The sequence below is a fragment of the Vigna unguiculata genome, chromosome 9 (genome assembly GCF_037176805.1).
Source record: "Vigna unguiculata cultivar grain cowpea cultivar isolate G323 ecotype 2 chromosome 9, ASM3717680v1, whole genome shotgun sequence".
Lineage (NCBI taxonomy): Eukaryota > Viridiplantae > Streptophyta > Magnoliopsida > Fabales > Fabaceae > Vigna > Vigna unguiculata.
In genome coordinates, this window is record NC_140800.1 from 26,840,258 (window position 1) to 26,867,100 (window position 26,843).

Consider the following 26,843-nt stretch of genomic DNA (forward strand, 5'->3'; position numbering starts at 1 on the left):
CTCTCCCAAGACACCTAATTAGGTTGCACATACACATGTTTAGAAGCAAAAAAAATTACAACAAAAATAAAAGAATTCCTCTCTAAGTGTGTTTCGCTCCACTCCTTTCTTTTGCTCTCTTCTTTTGCTTTCTCTTCAATTGTCTCACTCTCTGGAACCTCCACTTGTTGAGTCCTCCATAGATGAGTTCCCTTCAAACTAGATGCTCCACTTCCTAAGATGCTACCTTAGGAATGTTAGTTCACATCCAAGCAGGAAACAACACCAATATAGCATAGCCAAACCAAGAGGTCAAGAAAATAAAGCAAGAAAAGCACATATTAAAGGATGCTAAATTCAAATAGAATGAAGTCAAGACATACTCAAAGGGTTTCAAACAAGACAAGAAAGAAATTAAAGGTGTAAAACAAAGAGGAAGCACTCTAAAGAAATTAACTGTAGAATGGCACTAGACTGGATTCAAAAACCAAAAATCAACTAGAATAAGATGAGTGCTACTAGCTATCACCAAGGTTGAATCAAAACAAAGTTTCTAGGTCATGAAATGCTATAAAGCCAAGAGCTCAATGTGCTGGAAAATCAAGATTTACAAGCTCAAATAACAAAGGCTTCAACACACACACTCAACTACATGTAGTGGTCAGCATATGATTTTTCAAACTTTTCTTTTCAATTATTTTTCTCTTTCCACAATTATTTGTATATATCTTTATGAATACTTCTTTTCAAAAATTTTGTTCAAACTATTCGGCTAATCACTACACTACACACATTCCTTCAAACAAAAGTTGCATTCAACCAAGGATGAACACTAGAGAAAAATGTCAAATGGAATTACCTGAGGAATCAACAATTTGATACACAAATTCAAATAAGAAACAAAAGACACCTAACTCTAAGAACTCACTAATAATCTACTAGGAAGTATGTACTCAAAATTGAAAAACAAAAGCATTCAAAGGAACATATTATCATGCGGTTTTCAAGACAACATTAAGATAACATGTTTTTCAATTTTTCAATCAATCAAACTATAAGTAAATGACATAACAAGGACTAAACATGACTCTAGACACAACATATGGATTTCAAAATCAAAATGACTAAAAATTAAAGCAAACCAATAGAACAAAATGAACAAAAACACAAGAAAATGTAAAAGCACACGCGACATATATTAGAAAGCCTAAAAGCACACATAGATGGTTCAAGATGAAGCAAATGAGTTTGAACCAAAGCAAAAAGACATAAAACAACAAATCAATTGGTGAAATGAACTCAAATCATGGAAAACATCATATGAACAACACAGAAATTGAAGACTAGGAGAATAAGCACTTATCTCTTGTAGAAATTGTGTAGAACCACGACTCTAAATACAAATTGATGGCCTTCATTAAAGTAAGCTTGATTCCAATGTATAGAATGGATGAAGCATGGTGATGTAATGGCGTGGAATAAATGAATTGATGAAGGTTTAAAGGTGTTTGGTTTGGCTATGGTGAGAAACCTAGGAAAAGGTGAGGTTAACTCCTAAGGAAGGAAGCTAGATTGGTCTAGAAGAGGAGACTAATCTAGAGAAAACTTTAAGATAAGTGAGTGGCTCAAATTTGGCACCATTTATCTACTAATCTCAAAGTTGATTTTACAAAAGGTGAGGCCTTTTATTTATAGGCCAAGAAACCCTAAAGTGGTCTCTAAAAAGGAGTGCCAAAATTCAAGTTCAAACACTCAAAATATGGAGCCAAATGAGTGATGTTTCTAATGTGACTTGCCTCTGTGGCAAGTTCATGCTTCCCATGCATAGAGGTGCCAATCGTACCTCTTGGAGAACAACCCATGCGGTCTAAGGTTGCTTGAGGCCCAAGTTAGCCCAAGTAATCATAATTCATGTCTCATACACAAAAGCCCAACCCTTTAGGCCCAAACTAGACTACTAAGCCCAAGCCCAAAGTAAAGCCCAAATATAAGTCCAAGGAGAAACATATACTACTTGGCCCAAAATACAAGGCACAAAAGAAACTTATTCTACTCATTTACAATCAGCATTGACCCAAGAAAATAAGAGCTTAGGCCCATTTATCTTAGATGGAGTCCATTCTTCTTGTGTACTCCTGGTTAGAGGTTTGCCATCCCTTGTGGAATCAGAAAGATGTGACTATCATTAAGAGTGGATCAATGTTTTTCAGGTCAATAGATGGATTTGGTGACATAAAAGATAAATATTTTATTGTTAAACACATGTGAGATGAAATTATGAAGGTTGGACCGAAAAATATGGTACAAATTATAATTAATAATGCAGCTATATGTAAGGCACCAAATATGCTCACGGAATTAGAATCTCCTTCCGTCTACTAGACTCCTTATGTACTACACACCTTGAATCTTGCATTAAAAAATATTTGTGCAACAAAAAGTACAAAAAAAATAGTGATACTTATCAAGAATGTACTTGGATCACACAAATTATTGACGATACTACATTTATTAAAAACTTTATTATGGGGGCACTATTTTATGAATGTTCAATAACATCAACTAATTGAAGCTGCTCTATGTTGGTCAAACAAGATTTGCTTCAAGCATTGTCATGCTCAAAAGGTTTAGAAGTTAGAAAAAAGGACTCCAAGAGATGGTTATTAGTGATGAATGGAATTCTTACATAGAGGGTAATGTGGATAGTGCACAATTTCTGAAAGAAACTTTATAGACTGATAATTGGTGGATGAAAGGTTATTATGTACTTGTTTTTAAGGTTTAATATGTTTTTGGTCCTTTAACTTTCAGTGAATTTTGGAATTAGTCCATTTCAAAATTTTGGACCAATTTAGTCATTCATCTTTCGAAATACGTGAATTTAGTCCTTTTAATCAAATTTTATTAAGTTTATTTGACATTTCAAGTGCATTTCAAGATTGTATTTGAGTTGTTTATACTATTTGACACATTTTTGCTTTAATGTTATGTCAAATATTGTTATGAAAGGTACTTGAAATGTCAAATAAACTTAACAAAATTTGATTAAAATGACTAAATTGGTCTAAGGTTTCGAAATGGACTAATTCCAAAATTCACTGAAAGTTAAGGGACCAAAAACATATTTAACCCTTGTTTTTATTATTCCTATTTATGATGTTATTAGAAAAATAGATATGAGGCTACTATTCGCTAAGTGTATGAAATGTAGGATTTACTGATTGAAAGTGTGAGAAAGATCATATACCAACATAAAAGAAAGATAGAAGTTGAACATTTATTCTTTTTTTAAGCAATAAACTCAATATTAATTGATCATTGGACTAAGTGTAAGGCCCATTAAAATCTGATGTTTCTCTTATGCCCTAAGTTAAAGGGGCTACCCTTGTGAGTGGGCCTAAGGGGCTGGCCCAGAATATAAAGCCACTCCTAGTTGCCCTAACTCATACTTCCATTCTTTCAGTGAACTTTAAGCCGCAGTCGTCAACCCCCTCTGCTAGGGTTTCTGCTTCCGTTGTTATGTTGAGCGAGGAGATTTCATTGCTCCATGTAAGTGTCCTTCGAGTTCATGCTAGTTCTCTTTTACCACTTTTTCGTGATCTACAGCTAAGAGCCTTGGTTAACTCCATTTTTGGTTTTGTTCCACTCTCATCTCAGCCCTGTAGTTTGTTCCTAGAGTTGTTGTGTTCCTCACGCTTGGCTGTCAAGTCCTCTTATTCCCTTTCTAGGTAAGGGAAGTTAGAACCCACTCGTGTGCTTCATTTTTTCTGTTGTTTTACTTTTGTGCTGAGAGTCTTTGGCTGTTTTGATGTTCTGAATGCGTGCAATGGTTTGGGGTGTTGTTTTGGATTGGTGGGTGTGACTGTTACAGGAGAACAGTGGCGAGACCTGTTAATCTCGCCCAAGCGAGCCAGTCTCGCCTAGGTGAGATGAACAGGGGACTCGCCCATAAAATTTGCGCGAAAGGTCGCCCAGGCGACCTGCTCTACTTTTTGAGCGAGCGAACACCTCGCCCAGACGAGAGGGGTCTCGCCTAAGCGAGATCCCGCATGTGCTCCTACTTCCTTTTCGAGCCCTCACCTAGGCGAATGGGGGCTCGCCTAGGCGAGAACGTCTCGCCTGAGCGAGACCCTTCAGCCTAAACGAGGGGCTGGGCGAGACAGTGCGCTGTTGGATTGTTTTGTGGCTCTCGGATGGTTGGTATTTGTTTAAGTATGCTTTCTATGATGAGAAATATATATATATATTGGAGTGTTATGTATGCGTGGCATGATTCATGAATGTTAGATGATGGGTTTGGTATGAACTTGGCATGTGAACTAAATGAGGTGGTTATTATTAAAGTGACATGATAACGAGATGAGTTGAATTCTATGTGCATGGATGGGTTATGATGAGTTGGAATGAGTTGGATTTGGAAACATGAAAGGTATGGGCTTTAAAGGTTGACATAATGAATATATCCTTGCATGATGAATACTAATTGACTGTGTGACCATGTTTTGTCTGTGTCAGTGCATAATCCCTTGGGGTCTCTAGGTGAGACTTTCAGGGTCGCGCTTCAGTGGTCGGGACGTAATTCCATGGCCCTTGTTAGTGGGTGTCCATGGTGGTTCCCCATCTGTATAACTAGGTAAGGATTCAAAGTAAGGTTGCATCCTGACACTCTAAGTAGTCTGTAGTCTCACCTAGAGCAGACTGACTCCTGTGGTGAGAGTAGCAGGAGGCCTGAAATTCATTAAGGGCTAACCTTGTGGTGAGGGAAAATTGATCCATCGTAACACTTGTGACACATAGCTCGGGGGTGAGCAGAGGTAACCACCACAAGTGCTAGCATCTGCTGAATCCGACCAGGTTATACGTATCCGGATGAGTTGAGTTGAGTTGTAGTGTATTGATTGAAAAGTCATAACATGCTTGATTGTTGTATGGATATTTAATGGTGAAAGTATATTTGACTGTATGATGAAAATGTTGTTGGCTCTAGCTTACCCTGTTTGTTGTATGGTTGTCTTGTATGTGGCTCTTCTTTCTTGCGATGATCATCAATTTAATTGATGGGAGCAGATGGGCGAGGTTCCCGCGGTCAGCAAGGAAATGGTGATTCCGTTGCTTAGCCATCTGGGCTGGAGTTTATGTTACTTTTCTTTATGAGTTTTCTTTAGGGCTATGGCCCATGTATTGCTTTATGCCTTACTACTTTACTCTCTTTTGTTAGACTTTTATCTAGTTTCCGTTGGCATCGTGGTGTGCCCAGTTTGTAGAGGTTGTGTTAAGGACCCCAGGACTACTCTACATTACTATTTTGTGTAACGTTTCTTTTGATTTCGCTTAATAATTAAATAGGACGTTACATTTATGGTATCAAAGCGGTCATTTCTTAGGTTTGTGGACTTGGATGTTCGCTTAAGCTTTCTCTGTGTCTTCTGAGTGTTCTTAGTTAAATTCTTGCCTTTATCGAGCCTAACCAAGTGATTTACTGTGTGCCAGTGAACTATGACACCTCCTCGTAGAACTTCGCAATTGTCCCAGGGTGACGTGCCCGATATCGCCAGGGCAATAGAGACGATGGTAGCTGCCATGACGCAGCAAAGCATAACTATGATGCAGTAGCATGAGGCATCAATGCAGCGACAGGCGGTGTCGCTTGAGCAACAACAGGTAGTGATGCAGTAGATGGAAGTTGCACGTGTGGCTGCCGAGGATGCACATAGGCAGCATATGAAGGCCCTCCCCCAGCTGGAGGAGAACAGGGCAACCGCCCCTGTGTTTGGCCCGGAGCCACGACCACCAATCAGGGAGTGGAGTCTGGAAGACTTCTTGAAACACCATCCCGTGAAGTTCAACGGGAAGACGAGCCCTGACGCAGCAGACCAGTCGTTGAAGGATCTGGAAAGGATCTTTGATGCAAAGACATGCCCAGCGGAGAACAGGTTGGCTTTCACAGTATACATGCTCACCGGGGAGGCTAAGCATTGGTGGATCAGCACCAAATCCATCATGGAGGAGAGGGGAGAACCAGTCACATGGGAGGTTTTCCGGGGGAGATTCCTCTCGGAGTATTTCCCCGATAACGTCAGGTATGCCAAAGAGGTGGAATTCCTCCAGCTCACCCAGGGAGGGAAGTCAGTAGCCGACTATGCTGAGAAGTTCAAGCACCTCAGCCGCTTCTATACCTTACCGCTCGATGAGGAGTGGAGATGCCGAAAATTTGAGAACGGCCTCAGGGGAGACATTCGCTTGATGGTAGCACCCTTATCCATCAAGGATTTTGCTGCGCTAGTAGAGAAGGCCAGAGTAATGGAGAAGATGAAGAATGAGGTAGAGGGTCAGCGGCCTCAGTAGCTTCAGAGGATTGATGGACCTTCTGGGTCCAAGCCCAAACATGACGAGCGGAGGAGACCATATGACAAACCTCTCCCTCAGCCTCAAGGGTTTAGGGGTCTTCCTCCCTAGCAGGGTAGAGTGTAGTGCTACATATGTGGAGGCCCTCACCTGAGGAGCGCCTGCCCACGCATGGAGGGTTACCGTAGATGCAACAACTATGGCAAGGAGGGCCACTTTGGGAAGGATTGTCCCACTCTTGCTAGGACTGCGGCACGCCCTCCGGTTCAGGCTTCCCACCAGCATCAGCGGAGAGACAGAGGCAACAGGCCTCAGGCGATGGGCCAAGTTTATGCTATGACAGGAGCAGAAGCTACAGGTTCAGGTAACCTCGTGATGGGTTTTTGTTTGATAGCTGGGATGAAATGTTGTGTGCTATATGATTCTGGAGCGATACACTCCTTTGTGTCAGATGCTTGTGTGAAAAAGTTGGGTCTGCCGGTGTGTGAACTGCAGTGTGAACTTGTGATATCTACTCTGGCATCGGGTTTGGTCAGGACGTCGTCCTTGTGTGCTAGGTGTCCTGTGGAGGTGGAGGGACGCAGATATAAGGTGAATCTGATATGTCTGCCTCTCCAAGAGCTAGAAGTAATCATAGGGATGGATTGGCTCTCTACCAACCGCATCCTTATAGACTGCCGGGAGAAGAGGTTGTTGTTTCCCGATTCAGAGGAGCTTGAGTTGGTGTCGCCTCAGAGGGTGGTGAGGGAGATTCAGAGTGGCGTGCAATGCTTCATAATCTTCGCCCGTATGGAAGTGGGGGAGAGAGAGACCATTAGTTATACCTATGGCACATGAGTTTGAGGACGTGTTTCCGGATGAACTGCCTGGGTTACCTCCTAGTAGAGAGGTGGAGTTCTCTATTGACCTAGTACCGGGGACAGGTCCGGTATCGATGGCTCCATACCGCATGGCTCCGGTAGAGTTGGTGGAACTCAAGAAATAGATAGAGGAACTGATGGAGAAACAGTTTATCCGACCCAGTACTTCGCCGTGGGGAGCACCAGTGTTGCTAGTAAAGAAGAAGGATGGGAGTTCACGTCTGTGTGTGGACTACAGGCAATTAAACAAGATGACTATCAAGAACAAATATCCACTTCCGAGGATTGATGACTTGATGGATCAGCTGCATGGGTCATCGGTGTTCTCGAAGATAGACCTACGGTCAAGATACCACCAGATTTTGGTAAAGGCTGATGATGTGCAGAAGACGGCCTTCTGATCCCAGTATGGACAGTATGAGTACGTGGTTATGCCTTTTGGTGTGACCAATGCTCCAGCAGTGTTCATGGACTACATGAACCGGATTTTCAGACCCTTCCTAGATAAGTTTGTCGTAGTCTTCATAGACGATATCCTTATCTATTCCCGGACTCAGGAGGAGCATACAGAACATCTGAGGCTGGTGCTAGGTGTTTTGAGAGAGAAGCAGTTGTACGCCAAGTTGTCCAAGTGTGAGTTCTGGATGAGTGAGGTTCAGTTTTTGGGACATGTGATATCCGCTCAGGGTATTGCAGTGGACCCATCGAAGGTCGAGGTAGTGGTGAAGTGGGAAAGCCTTAAGTCTGCCACAGAGATCAGGAGTTTTGTAGGGTTGGCGAGCTACTATAGAAGATTCATAGAGGGGTTCTCCAAGATAGTGGCACCCTTGACACTACTTACTCGGAAGGACCAGCCCTTCACTTGGACGAACAAGTGTGAGGAGAGTTTTCAGGAGCTTAAGAGGAGGTTGACCAGTGCTCCTATTTTGGTGATCCCTGATGTTGGAAAACCCTTTGAGGTTTATTGTGATGCCTCTCACCTTGGGCTCGGCTGTGTGTTAATGCAAGAGAAGAAGGCAGTAGCGTATGCTTCAAGGCAACTTAAGGTTCACGAGAGAAACTACCCCACTCGTGACTTGGAGTTGGCGACGATTGTCTTTGACTTGAAGATTTTGAGGCATTATCTTTATGGTGCCCAGTTTCCTGTGTTCAGCGACCACAAAAGTTTCAAGTACTTGTTTGACTAGAGGGAGCTAAACATGAGGCAGAGGAGGTGGATGGAGTTCCTGAAAGATTATAACTTTGAGCTCCTATATCATCTGGGGAAGGCAAACGTGGTAGCAAATGTCCTAAGTAGGAAGACTGTACATACGGCACACCTCATGATTAAGGAGGTGGAACTACTGGAGAAGTTCAGAGACATGAGGCTACAGGTGGAGATGGGGTCCGAGTCCATTAGGTGTAGTACCCTTACTATATCTAGTGACTTCTTGAGCTTAGTGAGAGAGAGACAGTTATTAGATGTCAGCCTGAACAGAGTCAGAGAGCAACTTGGGTCAGATGAGACTAGAGATTTCACTTTGGGCGATGATGATATCTTGAGGTTCCAAGGCAGGATCTGTGTACCAAATGATGTTGAGGTAAAGAAGTTAATTCTTGAGGAAGGACATAAGAGTCGTCTTAGTCTGCATCCCGGCATGACTAAGATGTACCAGGATCTCAAGGAAACTTTCTGGTGACAAGGGATGAAGAAGGATGTGGCTCAGTTCGTATCAGCATGTTTAACTTGTCAAAAGGCGAAGGTGGAGCACCAGAGGCCCAGTGGGAATCTACAGCCCTTGGAAATACCAGTGTGGAAATAGGACAACATCTCCATGGATTTTGTAACCCATTTGCCACGGACTTTTAGAGGACATGACACCATCTGGGTGATAGTGGATCGATTGCCAAAGAGTGCCCACTTCTTGGCGATGAACTTGAGGACGTCCATGGCCAAGTTGGTCCAACTGTACGTTAAGGAGATCGTGAGATTGCATGGAGTACCTTCGAGCATAGTCTCCGACAGAGACCCACGGTTTACATCCCGGTTCTGGCAAACCTTGTAGGAGGCCTTGGGGATCAAGTTGACTATGAGCTCAACCTACCATCCCCAGACTGATGGCCAATCGAAGAGGACCATTCAATCACTTGAGGACTTATTGCGGACGTGTATACTGGACCACCTGGGAGCTTGGGATGAGGTATTGCCTTTGATAGAGTTTACCTACAACAACAGTTTTCATGCGAGCATTGGCATGGCGCCATACGAGACTCTTTATGGCAGGAGGTGTAGGACTCCTCTTTGTTAGTATCAGGATGGAGAAGCGGTGTTGGTTGGACCAGAATTGTTAAAGCAGACCACCGAGAAGGTGAGGATGGTGAGAGATAGGATGTAGGCCTCTCAGAGTAGGCAAAAGGCATATGCAGACCGCAGGAGGAGGCCTTTAGAGTTTGCGGCAGGGGATCATGTATTCTTAAGGGTTTCGCCCAAGTTCCTTGGCCCCTATCAGATCATGAGGAGGATTGGGTCGGTGGCTTACGAGATAGCCCTACCCCCGCAGTTGGCAAACCTTCACCCAGTATTCCACATCTCACAGCTGAGGAAGTATGTGTTTGACCCGGCTCATGTGTTGGAAGCCGAGGATATACAGATCAGGGAAGACCTCACCGTGGAAGTGCCATCCATCGCCCTAGAGGAGCGCAAGGTTGAAGAACGCCGAGGAAAAGCGGTCAGTCTCGTTAAAGTCATCTGGGATCGGATAACGGGCAACTCGACTTGGGAGTTGGAGGAGGACATGAGAAAATCACATCCGCATTTGTTCACCTGGTGAGTCTTTATTTTCGTGGATGAAAATTTTTGATGTTGGAGGGGATGTAAGGCCCATTAAAATCTAATGTTTCTCTTATGCCCTAAGTTAAAGGGGCTGCCCTTGTGAGTGGGGGCCTAAGGGGCTGGCCCAGCAGATAAAGCCACTCCTAGTTTCCCTAACTCATACTTCCACTCTTTTAGTGAACCTTGAGCCGCAGCCGTCAACCCCCTCTGCTAGGGTTTCTGCTTTCGTTGTTACGTTGAGCCAGGAGATTTCGTTGCTCCATGTAACTGTCCTTCGAGTTCATGCTAGTTCTCTTTTACCACTTTTTCTTGATTTGTAGTTAAGAGCCTTGGTTAACTCCATTTTTGGTTTTGTTCACCTCTCATCTCAGCCTTGTAGTTCGTTCCTAGAGCTGTTGTGTTCCTCACCCTTGGCTCTCAAGTCCTCTTATTCCCTTTCCAGGTAAGGGAAGCTAGAACCCACTCGTGTGCTCCGTTTTTTTTCTGCTGTTTTACTTTTGTGTTGAGAGTCTTTGGTTGTTTTGATGTTCTGAATGCGTGCAATGGTTTGGGGTGTTGTATTGGATTGGTGGGTGCGACTGTTACAGGAGAACAGTGGCGAGACCTGTTAATCTCGCCCAAGCGAGCTAGTCTCGCCTAGGCGAGATGAACAGGGGACTCGCCAAGAACTTTTGCGCGAAAGGTCGCCCAGGCGACCTACTCTGCTTTTTGAGCGAGCGAACACCTCGCCCAGGCGAGAGGGGTCTTGCCTAAGCGAGATCCCGCGTGTGCTCCTGCTTCCTTTTCGAGCCCTCGCCTAGGCGAAGGGGGGCTCGCCTGGGCGAGAACATCTCGCCTGAGCGAGACCCTTCAGCCTGAGCGAGGGGCTGGGCGAGACAGTGCGCTGTTGGATTGTTTTGTGGCTCTCGGATGGTTGGTATTTGTTTAAGTATGCTTTCTATGATGAGAAATATATATATTGGAGTGTTATGTATGCGTGGCGTGATTCATGGATGTTAGATGATGGGTTTGGTATGAACTTGGCATGTGAACTAAATGAGGTGGTTATTATTAAAGTGACATGATAACGAGATGAGTTGAATTCTATGTGCATGGATGGGTTATGATGAGTTGGAATGAGTTGGATTTGGAAACATGAAAGGTATGGGCTTTAAAGGTTGACATAATGAATATATCCTTGCATGATGAATACTAATTGACTGTGTGACCATGTTTTGTCTGTGTCAGTGCATAATCCCTTGGGGTCTCTAGGTGAGACTTTCAGGGTCGCGCTTCAGTGGTCGGGACGTAATTCCATGGCCCCTATTAGTGGGTGTCCATGGTGGTGCCCCATCTGTATAACTAGGTAAGGATTCAAGGTAAGGTTGCATCCTGACACTCTAAGGAGTCAGTTAGTCTCACCTAGAGCGTGGTGAGAGTAGCAGGAGGCCTGAAATTCATTAAGGGCTAACCTTGTGGTGAGGGAAAATTGATCCATCGTAACACTTGTGACACATAACTTGGGGGTGAGCAGCTCGGGGGTGAGCAGAGGTAACCACCACAAGTGCAAGCATCCGCTGAATCCGACCAGGTTATACGTATCCGGATGAGTCGAGTCGTAGTGTATTGATTGAAAAGTCATAACATGCTTGGTTGTTGTATGGATATTGAAAATGTTGTTAGCTCTAGCTTACCCTGTTTGTTGTATGGTTGTCTTGTATGTGGCTCTTCTTTCTTGCGATGATCATCAATTAATTGATGGGAGCAGATGGGCGAGGTTCCCGCAGTCAGCAAGGAAATGGCGATTCCGCTGCTTAGCCATCTGGGCTGGACTTTACGTTACTTTTCTTCATGAGTTTTCTTTAGGGCTACGGCCCATGTATTGCTCTATGCCTTACTACTTTACTCTCTTTTGTTAGACTTTTATCTGGTTTCCGTTGGCATTGTGGTGTGCCCAGTTTGTAGGGGTTGTATTAAGGACCCCAGGACTACTCTACATTACTATTTTGTGTGAAGTTTATTTTAATTTCGCTTAATAATTAAATGGGATGTTACACTAAGAGTAGCTCATCTCTTTATTGTCTTACTCATTCTTTAAATCCAAGGTAATTAATTATATTATTAAATTATTTTATGATTATATTTTGTTACATATGTCTTATTTATAATCTAATGTTAATTTTTATTTATGTATTTTTTTAATATTGTAGATATTATAGCCATAAGAGGTTAAAAGAAGATTCACAAAGACGTATCCCACTTCAAGATATGGAACTTACTTATGAAAAGAAGAATTGTGTAGAGAGGTTTTCTGATGATGTGGATGTAAGGAGACAAGTAAATATAGAGTTTGCAAATTTTTCAAATGGAAGAGAAGATGTTGTGGATATTAACTCTTTAAGGGATAGAGGTAAAATGGATGCAAAATCATAGTGGATTATTTATGGATCTCATGCACCAACAGTTCAAAATATAACTCTTAAGCTACTCGGGCTACCATGTTCTTCTTCTTGTTGTGAAATGAATTGGAGAGTATCTACTCTTTTATAAATGCTTTAAAAATAAATAAAGTGACACCTAAAAAGACAGAGAATTTAGTAGTTATCTATAGTAATCTTTGTCTTCTCTCAAGAAACTTCTCAAAATACAAAGAGGAAACTAAATTGTGAGATGTTGTATAAGATAACTTTTCATTAAATGACAAAAGAATTTTTGAGATTTCTAACTTATCTCTTGATAATCCTGAATTATAAGTTGTATTTGTTAATGAAGAAAAACAAACATAAAAGTCAAACATTATGATTTATTTAACTTTTTTCTTTTGTTAGACTTCTTTTTTTTATAAATGTTTCCAAAAACTTTTAGATTATAAAGTATAATTAATATATTTTAATATATATATATATATATATATATATATATATATATATATATATATATATATAGCTGTGTATGATTCCTATATTTTAGCAATTTAGTTGTATGTTCTTATTCGTGTCATTGTCCGTATCTATGTTTCATTGGTGTTGAACCTAAACAACTTAATAAATTTATCCTCGTTTTGTTATCGGATTCAAGCAAAACTAAAAATTAGAAGGTATTGTGAAGGTTGGGACCATAGCATAGTTGCAGTAATACTTGGTGCCTATTGCATGAGAGTGGGAAAGAGCTTGTGTGGGGAGTATGAATGCCACGCTTTCCACGTAGGCTTCAGACACAAGCCGATTCCACAACATTCAAATGAGAATCACCCGTCGTTTCACAACCTTTTTCTTATCAACTTGTTTTTCTTTATATTCTCTCTTCCTTAACTCACTCTCCGTCCAGATACATAGTAAAGCAAAGGAAAACAAATGGCCATGCACCTGCAGCCATCCACAATAACCCTTAACACTGCAAGGTCCCCTCCTTCATTAGCCCCAACACTCAATGCTGGCTTGCGACCACAGTTCAACCCTTTAGCTTTGAAGTCGTCTTTCTTCTCTGGTCCCCTTAACCTCTTGTTTCATCCAAAACAACAACGTGTAACTTCTCCAGCTCCCAGGATTTCCATGCGTGTGGCTTCCAAGCAAGCTTATATCTGTCGTGATTGCGGGTTTCCTTTCATCTTTCCCTCACCCTTTATCCTTCTCTTTTCTCGGTCATAGATGATTCATGTATGAAGTATATCTAGCACAATTTTATGCCTCTGTTGATAATGATGCAGGTATATTTACAATGAGAGGACACCCTTTGAGAAATTACCCGATAAATTCTTCTGTCCGGGTAGTTAATCACTTTTTACTTCACCTCCTAAGTTGCTAACCAAAAATGCTAAAGGAAAATCATTGCATAATATAATTTTCTTTCCATGTTATATACAAAAGAAACATGGTATACTGTTTTTTCATTGCCTTAAAATGGCCTTTTGCAGTTTGTGGTGCTCCAAAAAAAAGGTTTAGGCCCTACGCTCCAGCTGTTGCAAGAAACGCAAATGATACAGATGTAAGAAAGGCAAGGAAATCCGACATCCAGAAAGAAGAAGCAACTGGGTGAGACATTTGTGATCTTTTTACCTTGTGTAGTATCTTCACTTTATCACATCATTTTCGCGTCTTAACAATATCTATCTAATATATATTAAATAAACAGGAAGGCACTTCCAATTGCAGCTGCTGTGGGAATTGCAGTGCTTGCAGGATTATACTTCTATCTGAACAACACGTTTTAGGCAGGATGTTAGATTCCATTACCCTTTACTTCAAAAAATATAGGCCTCTCATTTATTCCTATTCCTTTGTTATTTAGTTCAGTTTTACAGGTTTCTATCTTATTCCTTCCGTTAAGTTACCAATATATCTGTATCCCCAACAATTTGTTTTCAATGAATCAGATTATAATCTCTAAACAAAATCTAATACAAACATATGATCTAACAAGCCATCTCTTTATTTCACTATTACTTTTAACACTAACTGGGATAAAAATATGACTGAATATTGACAAGATAGCGCGACTAACAAGAAAGACATTACATTGACATACAGCTACAATAGCAGAATTACACAATGTAGTGATATGGAACGCTTTCATTCTTGCAAAACAAATGAGCCCTCTATTCTTCTTTCCATGGACGGTGGAGGGGGGAAGTTGAAGGGAGAAAACATATCATTAAAACTGGAGGTTGGTGCAGGCTTAAACTCATAAGGGCCTTCTTTCTGTCCCCAGACCTGCAAACAAATAGGAAGTAATTTATGTTTTTGATTTTCTATTGTCATATACTATATATCTATATTTGCAACTATAAAGGTAAAGCAATCCAACAAAGTAGATAAAACGAGATGAAGAAACTAACTTGATTTCCATCGTCATCATAACCCCTATCCCAGGTGTGTATCTCGTTGCTCTTCATAATTGCAAGTTCTGAAGTACAGTAGCTTGCTCCATTCTGCTACCAAGAGTACAGGTGTTTCAACCCAACTTTTATATAGTACTGGTAAAAAAGGACGAGGATGACAGATATTAAGACAACAGTGTGAACTGAAATTACCCATGAATTAGGAAATCCACCAGGTGGGGTTGAACCTTCATATAAGCAACGTTTTCCGCGTGAACAACGCTTAAGATGTACTGTTGTCAAATGTTCTGCAATATCCTGCAATCCGCAGTACAAGTATTACAAGTATTCAAGTACCAAAGACATCAAGACATTCAAATACACAAACTTGTCATGAATACCCATTTAGAGCATGCTAAAGTAATTACCTAAAAAACTTTCAATCAAATAGACTTATGCCCAGAATATTAAACAAGATAATCCATTTATGTAAAGTCTTTCAGAAATCTAAATATCAACTGAAATAATCTAAGAAAACCCACAGCAACACACACCAGAATAGCGAGAACAGATGGAGAAGACAAAATCAACAATGCATGGATATAGATCACTCTGTGATTAATCTACATGCATTTCATTAAAGAAAACTCCTTTATTATACCAGATCCTGTCCAGATAAAGACTTAAGAAGCCAGCCAAAAAAACTTCTACATCCTACTTTCTTAAGTCAGAATTATCGTAACATCATCTTATAAACAAAATTTGAGGAAAATAACAGCTGCACTTCCACAGACAAACAAGAACATTGTTACACTCATTTAATCAATTGTCATTTAAGAATAGTAGATGATACTGTGATGAATTTGACTCGCCACACTGCATTTATCAACCTAATGATGACCGAATTGATTGTTGGCATCTATGGCATTTTGTGAAATGGTCTATTTTATATGGCTCCCTAGTTATTAATATATTATGTTGATGTGGTATTAAATTAGGGAAATTTTATAACAAACTCTTGATTTAAGCTGTGATTTTATAATTGCTTCCCAAATGACATGTCTAACCAGTTTCAGGATATCCACTAATCTAATTACAATAATTATATTTTCAAAAAAATCCCACGGTTTTTATAGCATCCCCCTTTCCTTCTTTCTATCCTGAAGATATCTTTAATTTTCCCCTATCTCTTTCTTCCTTCTATTTACTTTTTACACTCTATACCCACAGAATTTATATTTAACATCCTAAGATTTGCCTCTTTTATTTTCAAATCATTCTCTCCTCTATTCCAGTCCTCTCTCTCTATCGATAAAGAAATCATAAATGTCTAGTGAAGAAGCGTCTAAGCTAAGAGTATGAATGAACAACGAGCATGACTAAATGCTTACCCCGATGACTTCTTCTGGCTGTGGACGCTGATCCCTTGGCCGATCACAGAAATTTTTGTACTCCTCCATGTCTCTAATGGCGTATGCACTTAACTGCCATCGAACAGAAATTAGTATGCCTGCTCTCATCATACAAATCCTAGCAGCATTTTTTTAAGTTGCAACAAGAAAACGAGTATACTATTCCTCTGAAAAGAAATAAGCCAAAATGAAATCATACTTCTACAAATCAGAGCATAAGCACAAGAGAAAATCTCAATAATAATCGAATGCTGGTAATATTTAAATCAATATTGTACACCAATGTAAATATAATCATCCATGATAGCCGAAATAGCAACCCCGCATTTAACTATAATTTGACCCCTACTGTCCTGCATTATTGTGCATATATAAAACTGGGAAAGCTTCATAAGAAGTTTCATACAGTCCAGACCACATTACTTAAGGAAGGTTTAGCATAAATTTTTATAATGTCATTCTGTATCAGGTTATGATACATTCCCTTTAAAGATCTCAATATTGTTTTACAAAGCTATAGATGTAAACAAGACAAAACATCAACATCATAAATATATGCTTAAGGCAAATGTGGTATGGCTAATTGAGCTACTCTTCTCAAAGAAAACTAAGCACCAGCACATGCCTCTACAACAAAGTACTAGAACAGAAAGGGTATCCTCATCATTAAAGTGAAGAAATACATACCTCAACGTCACATTTCAACTCTTTCGGACAAGGTTTCACCATAAAAAACCTCTGCAAACAAATGAATGGTAAAAACGAAGAATAATTAAAAAAAAAAAAACAGCTTTAAGAGATTAACATGCTGACATATTCCATCATAAACATATCAAACGGAAGCATCTTACTCCCGCTAAATATCTCAAGCACAAAGAAACAGAAACAGAAACAGAAACAGAAAACATAAATAGAAATTCTCACACACAAGATATGAAACTCTACCTGCCGAAAGGGCTTTTGTGGACTCCTCCAAAAAGCCTAGCAGTACAAAAAAGAACATCATTGAGCTAATAATATTTAATGCAAAGATAAAACGACTGAAAACAAAAACTCACAGATAAGTAACTTCCAAACTCGCATAGAAATGCTCACTCACCTGTTCAAAATACAACACCTTGGAACCATCCACTAGCTCTGCGGCGGGGCACGTAAGCATCCTGCAAAATCCAATTCTCAACGTTGTGCCGTTTCAAAAATTCCCTCCCATCCCAAAAAAGGAGGATAAACAAATATAACGACGATTACAAAAATAAAAATACCTAATATTGAAATAGTTATCAGGGTCTCTGGAAGCTTGGTCCTTTGAATACTACAGCAGCAAGAATAACAACAATTGAGAAATGGAAGTGAAAAGAAACATTAGGAGGTGAGAAGAGAGAAGAGAGAAGAAAAAGAACCTTTTGGCCGGTGAGGGCCTTAGAGACGAAATGAGCATGGTCCCAGCGCGTGGTGGACTTGCGGAGTCGCTTGACAAGAAGTGCGCCACCAATGAGTAGCAGAGTCTTAACAGCCAACCCTCTGGCACGGTTCCATCCATTCGAATCCGACCCCGAACCCATCTATTCTTTTCTTTTATGCTAATAATAATGAATACTCAATGATGGAATCTAGAGGAATTGGTTTTAGTCGCGGCGCTCAAAATCTCAGTGGAAGCGCCACAACCATAACCAGAATCGTGAAAGGTTGAATCCAGAGACAGAGAAAGAATAGAAAGAAGAGATAGAGAGAGAGAGATAGTTGAATTACTTACCTCTGCCTGTGTTATTTGACTCTGCCCAGTAAATCGCTCATCGTCTAGAGGTAGAAGCAGACACAGAGGAAGCAGAGATTCCAATTTCGATTCCACCCATATTGGTTCGGTTCGGTTTGTTTATACCCAAAATCCCAATTCTGTAAAATAGCTTATGTTCTGCAATAGTTTTGTGCTGTGCTATGTCCTGCGTTGTGCCAATAAATTAAATTAAAATAGTAATATAAAATCAAGCTTAAATTACTCATTTATTTTCTTTTTTATTTGTTACGAAGTTTCAGTTTAATTTTCAAGTTGTTTATTGCTTTAATTTGGTCTTTATTTTTTTGTAAAAGTTATTTAATTTGATTCTTATCGTTAATTTTTGGTTTTTTTTTTTAAATTTTTTGAATTTTTTTAAAATTTTTTAATTTTTGACACATGGTACAATTGTGAAGTGACACATGTCAAAAATTTAAAAAAAATTAAAAAAAATAAAAAATATTTTAAAAAAATTCAAAAAAATCAGAAATTGATCCGTGGTGTTCACTTTAATACCGTCTGGTCAAAGTGAACGGTGAAAACCAAATTGAGTCATTTTTTAAAAAATGAGGACCAAATTGAGACAACGAAAAAACTTGAGGATCAAACTGAAATTTCATGACAAATAGAAGGACAAAAAAGTAATTTAACCTAAAATCAACACTCTGATCTATATTATATTATTATTTTATTTTTAATCTCATTTTTTATTTTTGCAAGGATTATGTATGTTCTTCTATCAGTATTTTTTTATCAAATTGAAAATTTATTTTCATTTTTCTAATTTAAGAGAATGCGATTCTAATCTGATTTTAAGGATGATGAAAAACTGCAATGCAACTACGTGATTATCTAACATGTGTTTACTTTGAACTGTTTTAAATAATGAGGTATGATTTTAGATGCTATATTCATGTTTTTAAAATTTAGAGAAAAGCAAATTATTACAAATTTATGCTCTAAAAATATGATTAAGTCAAATTCATATTTTTTTAATATGTATTTTGTCATTTTTTTATATGAAATTAAACTAGGTAAAACATAGAATATGTCATCTGTAAGATTTTCGAGATAAAAAAAATAATAATCTTAAACTAGTAAAACATGTAACGTGGTTATGTAGGACCTTTCTTGTACATTGTGGTGAGGTAGATTATATATACTAGTTTCTTTTCTATCTTTAATTTGAAAACATATTAGTACAAATTATGAGTCTAAACAATCTTATAAATTGAATATAAATTTCCTAAAAATTAATTTTATTTAACATGATTCTATAGATAATAAAGTTTATCCATTTAATTTTTTATATATATTTTTAATTGTTATCATAAGTTTGAGAATTACATTTATTTTCGTCAATAATTATTTATGTTTTTTTAATGTTACTTTCATATATATATATATATATATATATATATATATATATATATATTTTGTTATTATTTTGTTTTTCAAAAAACATCCCCTTGTATTTTGTAATCCATTTTTCTTATTTATTTGTATAAATTTATTTATAGCTTCTTTTTGTAATGTAATTAAAGCTTCAATTTTTCTCTTCTTCTAGATTTTGAATAGCCTATTCAAATTTTCTAGTTAAGATATCTATATATTTTTATATGAAATGTGATTATTATCCACAACAACCACATGATTCATATGGTTATGAGCAACAAATTGTCACACTTACTACTACACTTGATACAAGTATGTTAACTATTTTTCAACTAAATTATCTATATCCTAGACCATCTTTTTTGGAATATGAGCGACCAACATTCCATGAGTAACAACTATATTCTAAATATCCACCCTAGCCATCATATGTTCCATTTGATTCTCAACCGCAACAACATGTACCACCACAACAAGTTACACCTACCAATGAATCATCCTATAAAGAAGTTGTGTTATTAATGGATGAAGTAGGGTGAGACTAGAGGTCAAAGATCAAAGGTTGTGAGCTTATCAACGATGAAAAAATATTGAGTAAGAGTGGTAGGAAAATGATCAAGTATTATACAACATAATGGAAGATGCAAATAACAACAACTTTGTAGAATTACTTTTATATGTTAACTCCATGTTCCAACTGAGGATTTTCTGAAACCGCAAAATTTAGAATATTTCATCATGACATAAAAACTATGCTCCTAAAGTTGGCTATTACTGCAAAACAAATGTTTGATAATTTAAATCATTTTTTTTTCTTGAACAAAATTATGATTTATCGAAAAAAAGTTTTAACTCATTAAATATCCAATGACACTAATAATAATTTAATTAAATTTTTTTTCAAATATAAATTTATAATTAATTTAATATAAATACATTAATACTATTTTTTAAATTTTTTTATCTTAAACATAATTTTATAATTAATTTAATTGAAGTATATTAGTACTAAAAATAAATTTTGAAATGTTTTTTTCGAAAGCCTAAAATGAATGCTTTGCATGCCGAACCGACTCTGATTGAAAACGAAAAAAATGTGAAAACAAACTTCTACAATTTACTAAAAATTAAATTTGATTTCCTCAGCTTATTGAGGAAGTTTTATTTCTATCACTGTAGTTCAATTTCTCTTTTGTCTAAATTAATAGCATCACATTTTCAATCTTTTTTTACAGTTCGCTTTTAATGAAGGGTATGCATTATTTTTTATTTAAAAGGGTTTGGACCAGAAAGAAGTTCGTTCACCTTTATCTAAGGATATAAGAAATGGGAACCTATTTGCACACTCTTTTTTCAATTCTAGCTAAGAATAACCGGTCACCACCAGCAGAAGAATTATTCTAGCTATAATAGAGAAAAGGGCTATGAATCGATTGTTAGAGTTCAACAACAAAAAGACTAGAAATTAAAAAACAAATTGTTATTGAAACATAAATAAGATGAATGTAAAAGTTTAAACGAGATAATAGAAAAGAGATGCAGAACCAGTTTATCTTCGTTTAATCACAACGTATTAACTTGAGTCCATATTTAAGTAATTATTTAAAAATTATATAAAAGTTTTGGGTACAACTTAGAAGGATTGTGATGAATTTCTTCTATGTCACACCCCAAAGCACAGTATATAATGGTTATGGTTTGATTTAAAAATAATAATAATTTCATAGAATCACGCTAATACTCTGTTTTTTTCTCCTAGTGATATTCTCTCCTAAATGTGCTTATAAATTTTCTTATAAAGCAAACTGCACTCATTTTTATTCTTAATGAACAATATTTTTATAAGTACAAAACTGCCAAAAATTCGACAGTGACAAATAACTAAATTTCATACAAATGTTCACTAGGGGATTTCTTTGATGCAAACAAAATAAATCATTAACTATCATGTGAAGAATTTAGGAGACAGATGTGACGATTTTTTTGTTATTACAAGATCGAATATATTTTACAAATAACTCTTCACAACGTTGACCAACCTTCAATCCGAGATGTTCAGGTTCCTTTGATTTGTTAGCTATCAGAGTGTTATCAGCCACACACAGTTCTTCAGTAGTTGGTTTATGTATTTTCCATAATTACTCTTTTCATTAATAATAGTTATTGATTTAACTTATTTTCTTTGTTATTTAATATTATATATGTCACACTTTTGCATTATTAGAAGGTTAGAATTTAGGAAGCAATCCATAAGGCTTAAATCATAACAACTCATTATTTTCTAATAATAATGGCATTTAAATCATTGACATGTTTTAGTGTACTACACACCATGAGTCAGAGAATTCTTTCATGAACAAACAAACAAGATCATAGTTGAAAGTTTAATGGTGCTTACCTCAACAACTCATTGTCTTTTTAACTTGGTTTTGAATCCATTTCAAGCTCTTGAGTGTCTTTTGATGTCTTTGATTTTTAGATCAAATCTTCTTCTTCATCATACTCCATAGAAAAGTATGAGATCACACAAAAGTTTTCACCATAAGCTCAAATATATATCTATAAAGAAAGTAGAGAAGAGACATATTTCATGAAAGCTACACTAGCTTATTCACGTCTCTTCATGTAGAATTTTATTCAAATCATAAGCAAAAGAATTGCAATGATTCCGCTTATCAGGATTCTATACAACATTAGGTTACACTTTCCCACTTCACTTACAATGGTTCCACTTATCAGTCATAAAAAATGTTTGACAAGTGAATGGAAGACCAACACTTTACAAAATATCTCTTTCCAAAGAGAATATTTCAAATTTTCTAATTCAATAACTTACAAGTATCTGGTAAACTAAGGCCAAGCCTTGATACCATCTCTTATGAGCCAACAAATTAAGCCTCTTTTACCAGAGTGTGACTACTAAAAGTAACAAAACATTAGATAAGTCCCACAAAAACAGAGCAAATTCAATAAAATTTGTGGGTACTTGGTCTAGCACAAGTTCCAAAGACTGTCATAGCTCACAAACAACAGAGTGATGCATGAGCACCTCTAGTTGATAAAAACTATAATTACATCATCAAACTCCTAAGAGAACCACCACGAACAGCAGATCTTAAAATGGGGTTATCATTTTCCTTTTCATTCTCAGTAAAACAGTACACAGGAGCCTGCCAATTTGGATCCTCAAGTACTGCACCGACCTCAAATGTCATCACGTGAGCAGTGTATCCTAAATTCACCAAATTAGATTAGTATTCACTAAATCAAACCGTGCTAACTTCAATAAACGCCCAAGGAAAGGTTTCAAAAATAAGGAAGACATACAAACATAGCTAACAAAAAAATACCAATAACTGCAAATTGACTAATGATATGACTACAATATAATTTTTGGGGTAATAACTGTTGATGTTCAGATAAAATCAAACTTCAGTTTTAAGATAATATCATAATCTATATAATAGTAGCTATTGTTGAGCTGATCGAATTAGTCATTATTGAAAAAAAATGAAGTAGTCCTAATCCACTACACGTACATTCATGTTTTCCATCAATATCTATTTAGCAAATATGTTCAAGCTTTTTCATTTGACAAAAAATAATAACAGTTGATTATCTTTATGTGTCTACGAAGATTAGGCATAAATCACCTCTCCCCATTTCCTCTACTGAATCATGTTCCTCCAATCAAGTTATGGCACATCAATTAAAAACTACATCTAAGGTTTAACTAAAGACAACGTGTTTGTGAGTGGGACTTTATTCATCCTACTAAGTTCAGCTTTGGGTTCACATGGTGACTGCGAAGTTATTTCTTCCCACTAAGATCAGGTGAAAAAGGTGTGTCAATTGTTGTTATCAGAAGTAATCATTTTTCAAAATTGAAACTTTGGAGACCTTTGCAAAAACTATGATTGAAGTTCAGAAAAGATAAAGTCTTGGACTATGGAAACGACTCATAAATGTTTAGTGCTTCAAATTTCATTTCTCCAATAAGTACTGATATATTAACTATCAATGTTAATTACATAATCAATTAAGTAATTGTTAATTGATTATATAATTAACATATAATGAATCATAGGTGAGGGTTTAGAAAGCAAGAGAGGAGTGTATAAGTGTACCTGAGTAGAAGATCCACTTAACAGGCCTGCGAGTGAGGACATCCTCGTAGTACCAAATGAAATCGACCTTCTCCCACACATTGCAGAGGAAATTATCAACGCGCTGCTGACCCAGATAGGTTGCACCCTGGAGCCAATTGGGGCGGAGAATACCCACTTCTACGTGCAGGACCTGGCACGTGGGGTTGGAGGGATGGAGCGTGTAGACGAAGGAGGTGCCGTTGTTCCACTCCAGGTCGTAGGTTACAACGTTGTCCAGCTGATTCTGAATGATGTTGAAGTTGCGACCGTTGGACCAGTCGTACCACAAGTCCACTTTCTGGAGAACTCCGGTTCGGTTCATGAACATCAACGCGTGGAACTGGTGAGGCCAATCTGCGGGAATTGGGTCCTCTGTTGCAGCCTCTGAGAATCTCAATCCCGAAGGAGAGAAGAGAAGGAGAAAGGCTATGAAATATATTCCTTCTCTTCCACTCCCCATTCTTGCTATTTTGTCTTTGTGTTTCCTCCCCTGAAAGGAAGATAAGAAGGAGAATTGATGTTAATGGATTTTAAAATATTAAAAACTATTTATATACTCTCCGAAATACTAAAACAATTATTTAAATTTGTAAATATAACGATAGGAGAATTATTCAAACAAATTTTTGTCATTTTAAAATTACTCATCAAATTTCATTAATTTAAAATTAAGATAGAGAAAGATATTTTATTGCTTAATTTCACACTTATTAATGTAAGGCTCATTTCTTTTCTCAGCCCTAAAAGTTATTGGGCTGCCCTACAGTATTGGGCCTAAAGGCCGGCCCACAGTATAAGTCCTTAGGTCTGCCCTAAACCTAATGTACTCTACCATTTTCAGAAAAGTTTACCCTTGCCTTGAGCTGCAGTCGCCTTTCACTTCCGCTAGGGTTCCGTTCGACTGTCACGTAAGCTAAAGGGGCTTCTACTCCATGTAAGTGTCTCCCCCAGCCGTACTGATTCCCTTTTCGCTACCTTGTTTCATATTTCCAGTTAACAAGCCTCTGTTGACTCAGTTTCCCTGATTCTTTTTCGCTGTCCTGCCAGTTCTGCGAGCCATCCTTGGGTTGGTGCACTCCGAGGTCCCGTGTTGAAGCTCCATTAGCCCTCTTCCAGGTACAGGAAGTTAGGGTTCTAGTTTCGAGTCTTTTTAGAACTGTTTTTGCGTTGGTTGTTGATTGTATGGTTGGATCTGTCGTTTTGATGTGTGAAAATACTTGGTATGTGTTGTTCGGTCGGAAAACATGGTTGTGCAGTGAAGAACAGTGGCGAGACCTGTTAATCTCGCCCAGGCGAGTCAGTCTCGCCTAAGCGAGATGAAATAGGGAGCTCGCCTAGAGCTCCTGCGCGAAGAGTCGCCCAGGCGGCTCGCTCAACTTTTGAGCGAGCAGGCAACTCGCCCAGGCGAGAGGGATCTCGCTTAAGCGAGATCCCGCGTTGCTCATGCTTCTGCCCTTGTGCCCTCGCCTAGGCGAGGGGGAGGCTCGCCTGAGCGAGACCCCTCAGCCTGAGCAAGGTGCTGGGCGAGACACTGCTGTGATTTGGATGTTTGATGGTTCCCGAGGAATTTATCTTGGTTGAGTATGATTGTGTAATGATGGATATGTATATAATAGAATATTCTGCATTTTTGGCATGAGTTATGAACGACGTATGACGGGTTGGGTATGATATTGACATGTGGAATGAATGAATGGATTGGAACTAAAGGAATACGTGATTAATATGAGATGAGACCCTAGATTCATGGGGTGGTGATGATCCGAGGTATGGATTTGAAATCTGACACGTATGAGGAATTAATCTCAGGGGTTGGTATGGAAATGTAAATATGGTGTTAATATTCTCTTATTGCTGAATTATGACTGTTAGTCCGTGTCAGCGTGTAAATTCCTTGGGATCTCTAGGTGAGACCTCTGGGGTCGCGCTTCAGTGGTCGGGACGTAATTCCACGGCTCCTGTTAGTGGGTGCCCATGGTGGTGCCCCATCTGTATAACTAGGTAAGGATTCAAGGTAAGGACTGCATCCTGACACTCTAAGGGGCCAGTTAGTCTCACTTAGAGCAGACTGACTCCTGTGGTGAGAGTAGCAGGAGACCTGAAATTCATTAAGGGCTAACCTTGTGGTGAGGGAGATTTGACTCATCGTAACACTTGTAACACATAGCTCGGAGATGAGCAGCTCAGAGTCGAGCAGGGGTATGCACCACAAGTGCAAGCATCCGCTGAATCCGATCAAGTTATACGTATCCGGATGAGTCGAGTCGAGTCGTAGTGTATTGAATGAAGAGTCATAACATGTTTGGTTGCTATGTGGATATGAGATGAGGAAAATATATTTGACTACATGATGAATATGTTGTTGGCTCTAGCTTACCCGTTTTGTTGCATGGTTGTGATGTATGTGGCTGTTCTCTCTTGCGATGATCATCAACTTGGTTGATGGGAGCAGATGGGCGAGGTTCTCATGGGCAACAAGGGAATGGCGACTCCGCTACTTAGCCATCTGGGCTGGATCTCACACTTCTTTCTTTCGTGTTTTCTTTAGGGCTATGGCCCCTGTATTCGTGGTTTTTAGATTGTAACTTTTAGTTAAACAACTATCCTACTTTTGTTGGCATCGTGGTGTGCCTAGTTTTGTAGGGGTGATGTTGGGAACCCTAGGACTGCGTTGTTATGCTATCTTATGTGTGGCGTTTCCTTTAATTGCGTTTATATATTAAATGGGACGTTACAATTAAAGTAGTATAAGTGAGATTTAACATTTTTATTTGGTCTACACCTTTTCACAAGAAGACATATGAAGTATAAGAATAAACATTTGGGACAGTGATTCAAATATCAACTATAACATTAATGATGTGTTTGGATATGAGTTCACACAAATGAAAAAGCGAGTGTTTATCTTCTTTGGATAATTGAGTTTCCAACGATTTGAGAGTGTTAATTTGGGAATAATTATCATTTTTAGAGAGCACTCATTTAAGTGAGAAGAACCAAAGGGAAAGTCACTTTACCAAACCCAAAATTACTTCTAAGAATTAAAGGGAAAGTCACGTCACCAACCTTGAAATTACTTCTTTCTCTCCCTTTGATTTTAACATCTTTATAGAGGTGAGTGATAGAGACTTGTGGTTTTGTGATTCAGTTTGGTTTGGGAAGAAGTTTAGAAGGAGAGAAGTGATGTAGATGAAGTTCTCATGTACAGAACGATCACAAAGGAAAGTTGATAGTACGATCATAACTAGAAAAATTAGAAATGAGTCAATCTCCTTTTTAGAACGAATTCAGAGTGATATTTGTGGTCTAATGGACCTATCATG

At 38.3% G+C, this 26,843-nt stretch overlaps 5 protein-coding genes across 6 annotated transcripts; 3 read left to right on the forward strand and 2 right to left on the reverse strand.

Moving 5' to 3' along the window:
• Positions 1 to 5,655: 5,655 nt before the first annotated feature.
• Positions 5,656 to 6,324, forward strand: LOC146883830 (uncharacterized). Its single transcript, XM_085666729.1, has one exon. It carries the CDS (start codon positions 5,656 to 5,658, stop codon positions 6,322 to 6,324), a length of 669 nt encoding a protein of 222 aa, XP_085522855.1.
• A 171-nt stretch (positions 6,325 to 6,495) lies between these two features.
• LOC114163577 (uncharacterized) lies at positions 6,496 to 7,161 on the forward strand. Its single transcript, XM_085666730.1, has one exon. It carries the CDS (start codon positions 6,496 to 6,498, stop codon positions 7,159 to 7,161), a length of 666 nt encoding a protein of 221 aa, XP_085522856.1.
• A 6,093-nt stretch (positions 7,162 to 13,254) lies between these two features.
• LOC114163300 (uncharacterized) lies at positions 13,255 to 14,367 on the forward strand. Its single transcript, XM_028047528.2, has 4 exons — positions 13,255 to 13,570; positions 13,682 to 13,740; positions 13,889 to 14,006; positions 14,107 to 14,367. The coding sequence occupies exons 1-4, from the start codon at positions 13,329 to 13,331 to the stop codon at positions 14,183 to 14,185; spliced, it is 498 nt and encodes a 165-aa protein (XP_027903329.1). The 5' UTR covers positions 13,255 to 13,328; the 3' UTR covers positions 14,186 to 14,367.
• On the reverse strand, positions 14,315 to 18,112 carry CRL (crumpled leaf). Of its 2 annotated transcripts, none has more exons than XM_028047524.2 (10): positions 17,957 to 18,112; positions 17,604 to 17,783; positions 17,466 to 17,515; positions 17,303 to 17,363; positions 17,149 to 17,184; positions 16,891 to 16,941; positions 16,183 to 16,275; positions 15,005 to 15,109; positions 14,810 to 14,902; positions 14,315 to 14,684 (listed from the first exon to the last, which is right to left on the reverse strand). In XM_028047524.2, exons 2-10 carry the CDS (start codon positions 17,763 to 17,765, stop codon positions 14,544 to 14,546), a joined length of 792 nt encoding a protein of 263 aa, XP_027903325.1. In that variant the 5' UTR covers positions 17,766 to 17,783; positions 17,957 to 18,112; the 3' UTR covers positions 14,315 to 14,543. The 2 variants fall into 2 exon arrangements, with proteins under 2 accessions (XP_027903325.1, XP_027903326.1); XM_028047525.2 differs by having other exon boundaries at positions 17,604 to 17,775; positions 17,957 to 18,094.
• A 4,038-nt stretch (positions 18,113 to 22,150) lies between these two features.
• LOC114163299 (uncharacterized protein At4g14100-like) lies at positions 22,151 to 24,035 on the reverse strand. Its single transcript, XM_028047527.2, has 2 exons — positions 23,500 to 24,035; positions 22,151 to 22,604 (listed from the first exon to the last, which is right to left on the reverse strand). Exons 1-2 carry the CDS (start codon positions 23,978 to 23,980, stop codon positions 22,444 to 22,446), a joined length of 642 nt encoding a protein of 213 aa, XP_027903328.1. The 5' UTR covers positions 23,981 to 24,035; the 3' UTR covers positions 22,151 to 22,443.
• Between the last annotated feature and the right edge of the window lie 2,808 nt (positions 24,036 to 26,843).

What these genes read in the sequence shown, in the direction of transcription:
- LOC114163299 (XM_028047527.2), bottom strand. Translation starts at nt 23,980, where the DNA reads ATGGGGAGTGGAAGAGAAGGAATATATTTCATAGCCTTTCTCCTTCTC. An exon ending in TAAGTGGATCTTCTACTCAG is followed by an intron (nt 22,605 to 23,499) that starts GTACACTTATAC and finishes TGGTGAATTTAG; the next exon opens with GATACACTGCTCACGTGATG.
- LOC114163577 (XM_085666730.1), top strand. Translation starts at nt 6,496, where the DNA reads ATGGAGGGTTACCGTAGATGCAACAACTATGGCAAGGAGGGCCACTTT.
- LOC114163300 (XM_028047528.2), top strand. Translation starts at nt 13,329, where the DNA reads ATGGCCATGCACCTGCAGCCATCCACAATAACCCTTAACACTGCAAGG. An exon ending in TATATCTGTCGTGATTGCGG is followed by an intron (nt 13,571 to 13,681) that starts GTTTCCTTTCAT and finishes ATAATGATGCAG; the next exon opens with GTATATTTACAATGAGAGGA. An exon ending in CGATAAATTCTTCTGTCCGG is followed by an intron (nt 13,741 to 13,888) that starts GTAGTTAATCAC and finishes GGCCTTTTGCAG; the next exon opens with TTTGTGGTGCTCCAAAAAAA.
- LOC146883830 (XM_085666729.1), top strand. Translation starts at nt 5,656, where the DNA reads ATGGAAGTTGCACGTGTGGCTGCCGAGGATGCACATAGGCAGCATATG.
- CRL (XM_028047524.2), bottom strand. Translation starts at nt 17,765, where the DNA reads ATGGGTTCGGGGTCGGATTCGAATGGATGGAACCGTGCCAGAGGGTTG. An exon ending in CACAAAAGCCCTTTCGGCAG is followed by an intron (nt 16,942 to 17,148) that starts GTAGAGTTTCAT and finishes ATTTGTTTGCAG; the next exon opens with AGGTTTTTTATGGTGAAACC. An exon ending in AGCCAGAAGAAGTCATCGGG is followed by an intron (nt 15,110 to 16,182) that starts GTAAGCATTTAG and finishes TGCGGATTGCAG; the next exon opens with GATATTGCAGAACATTTGAC.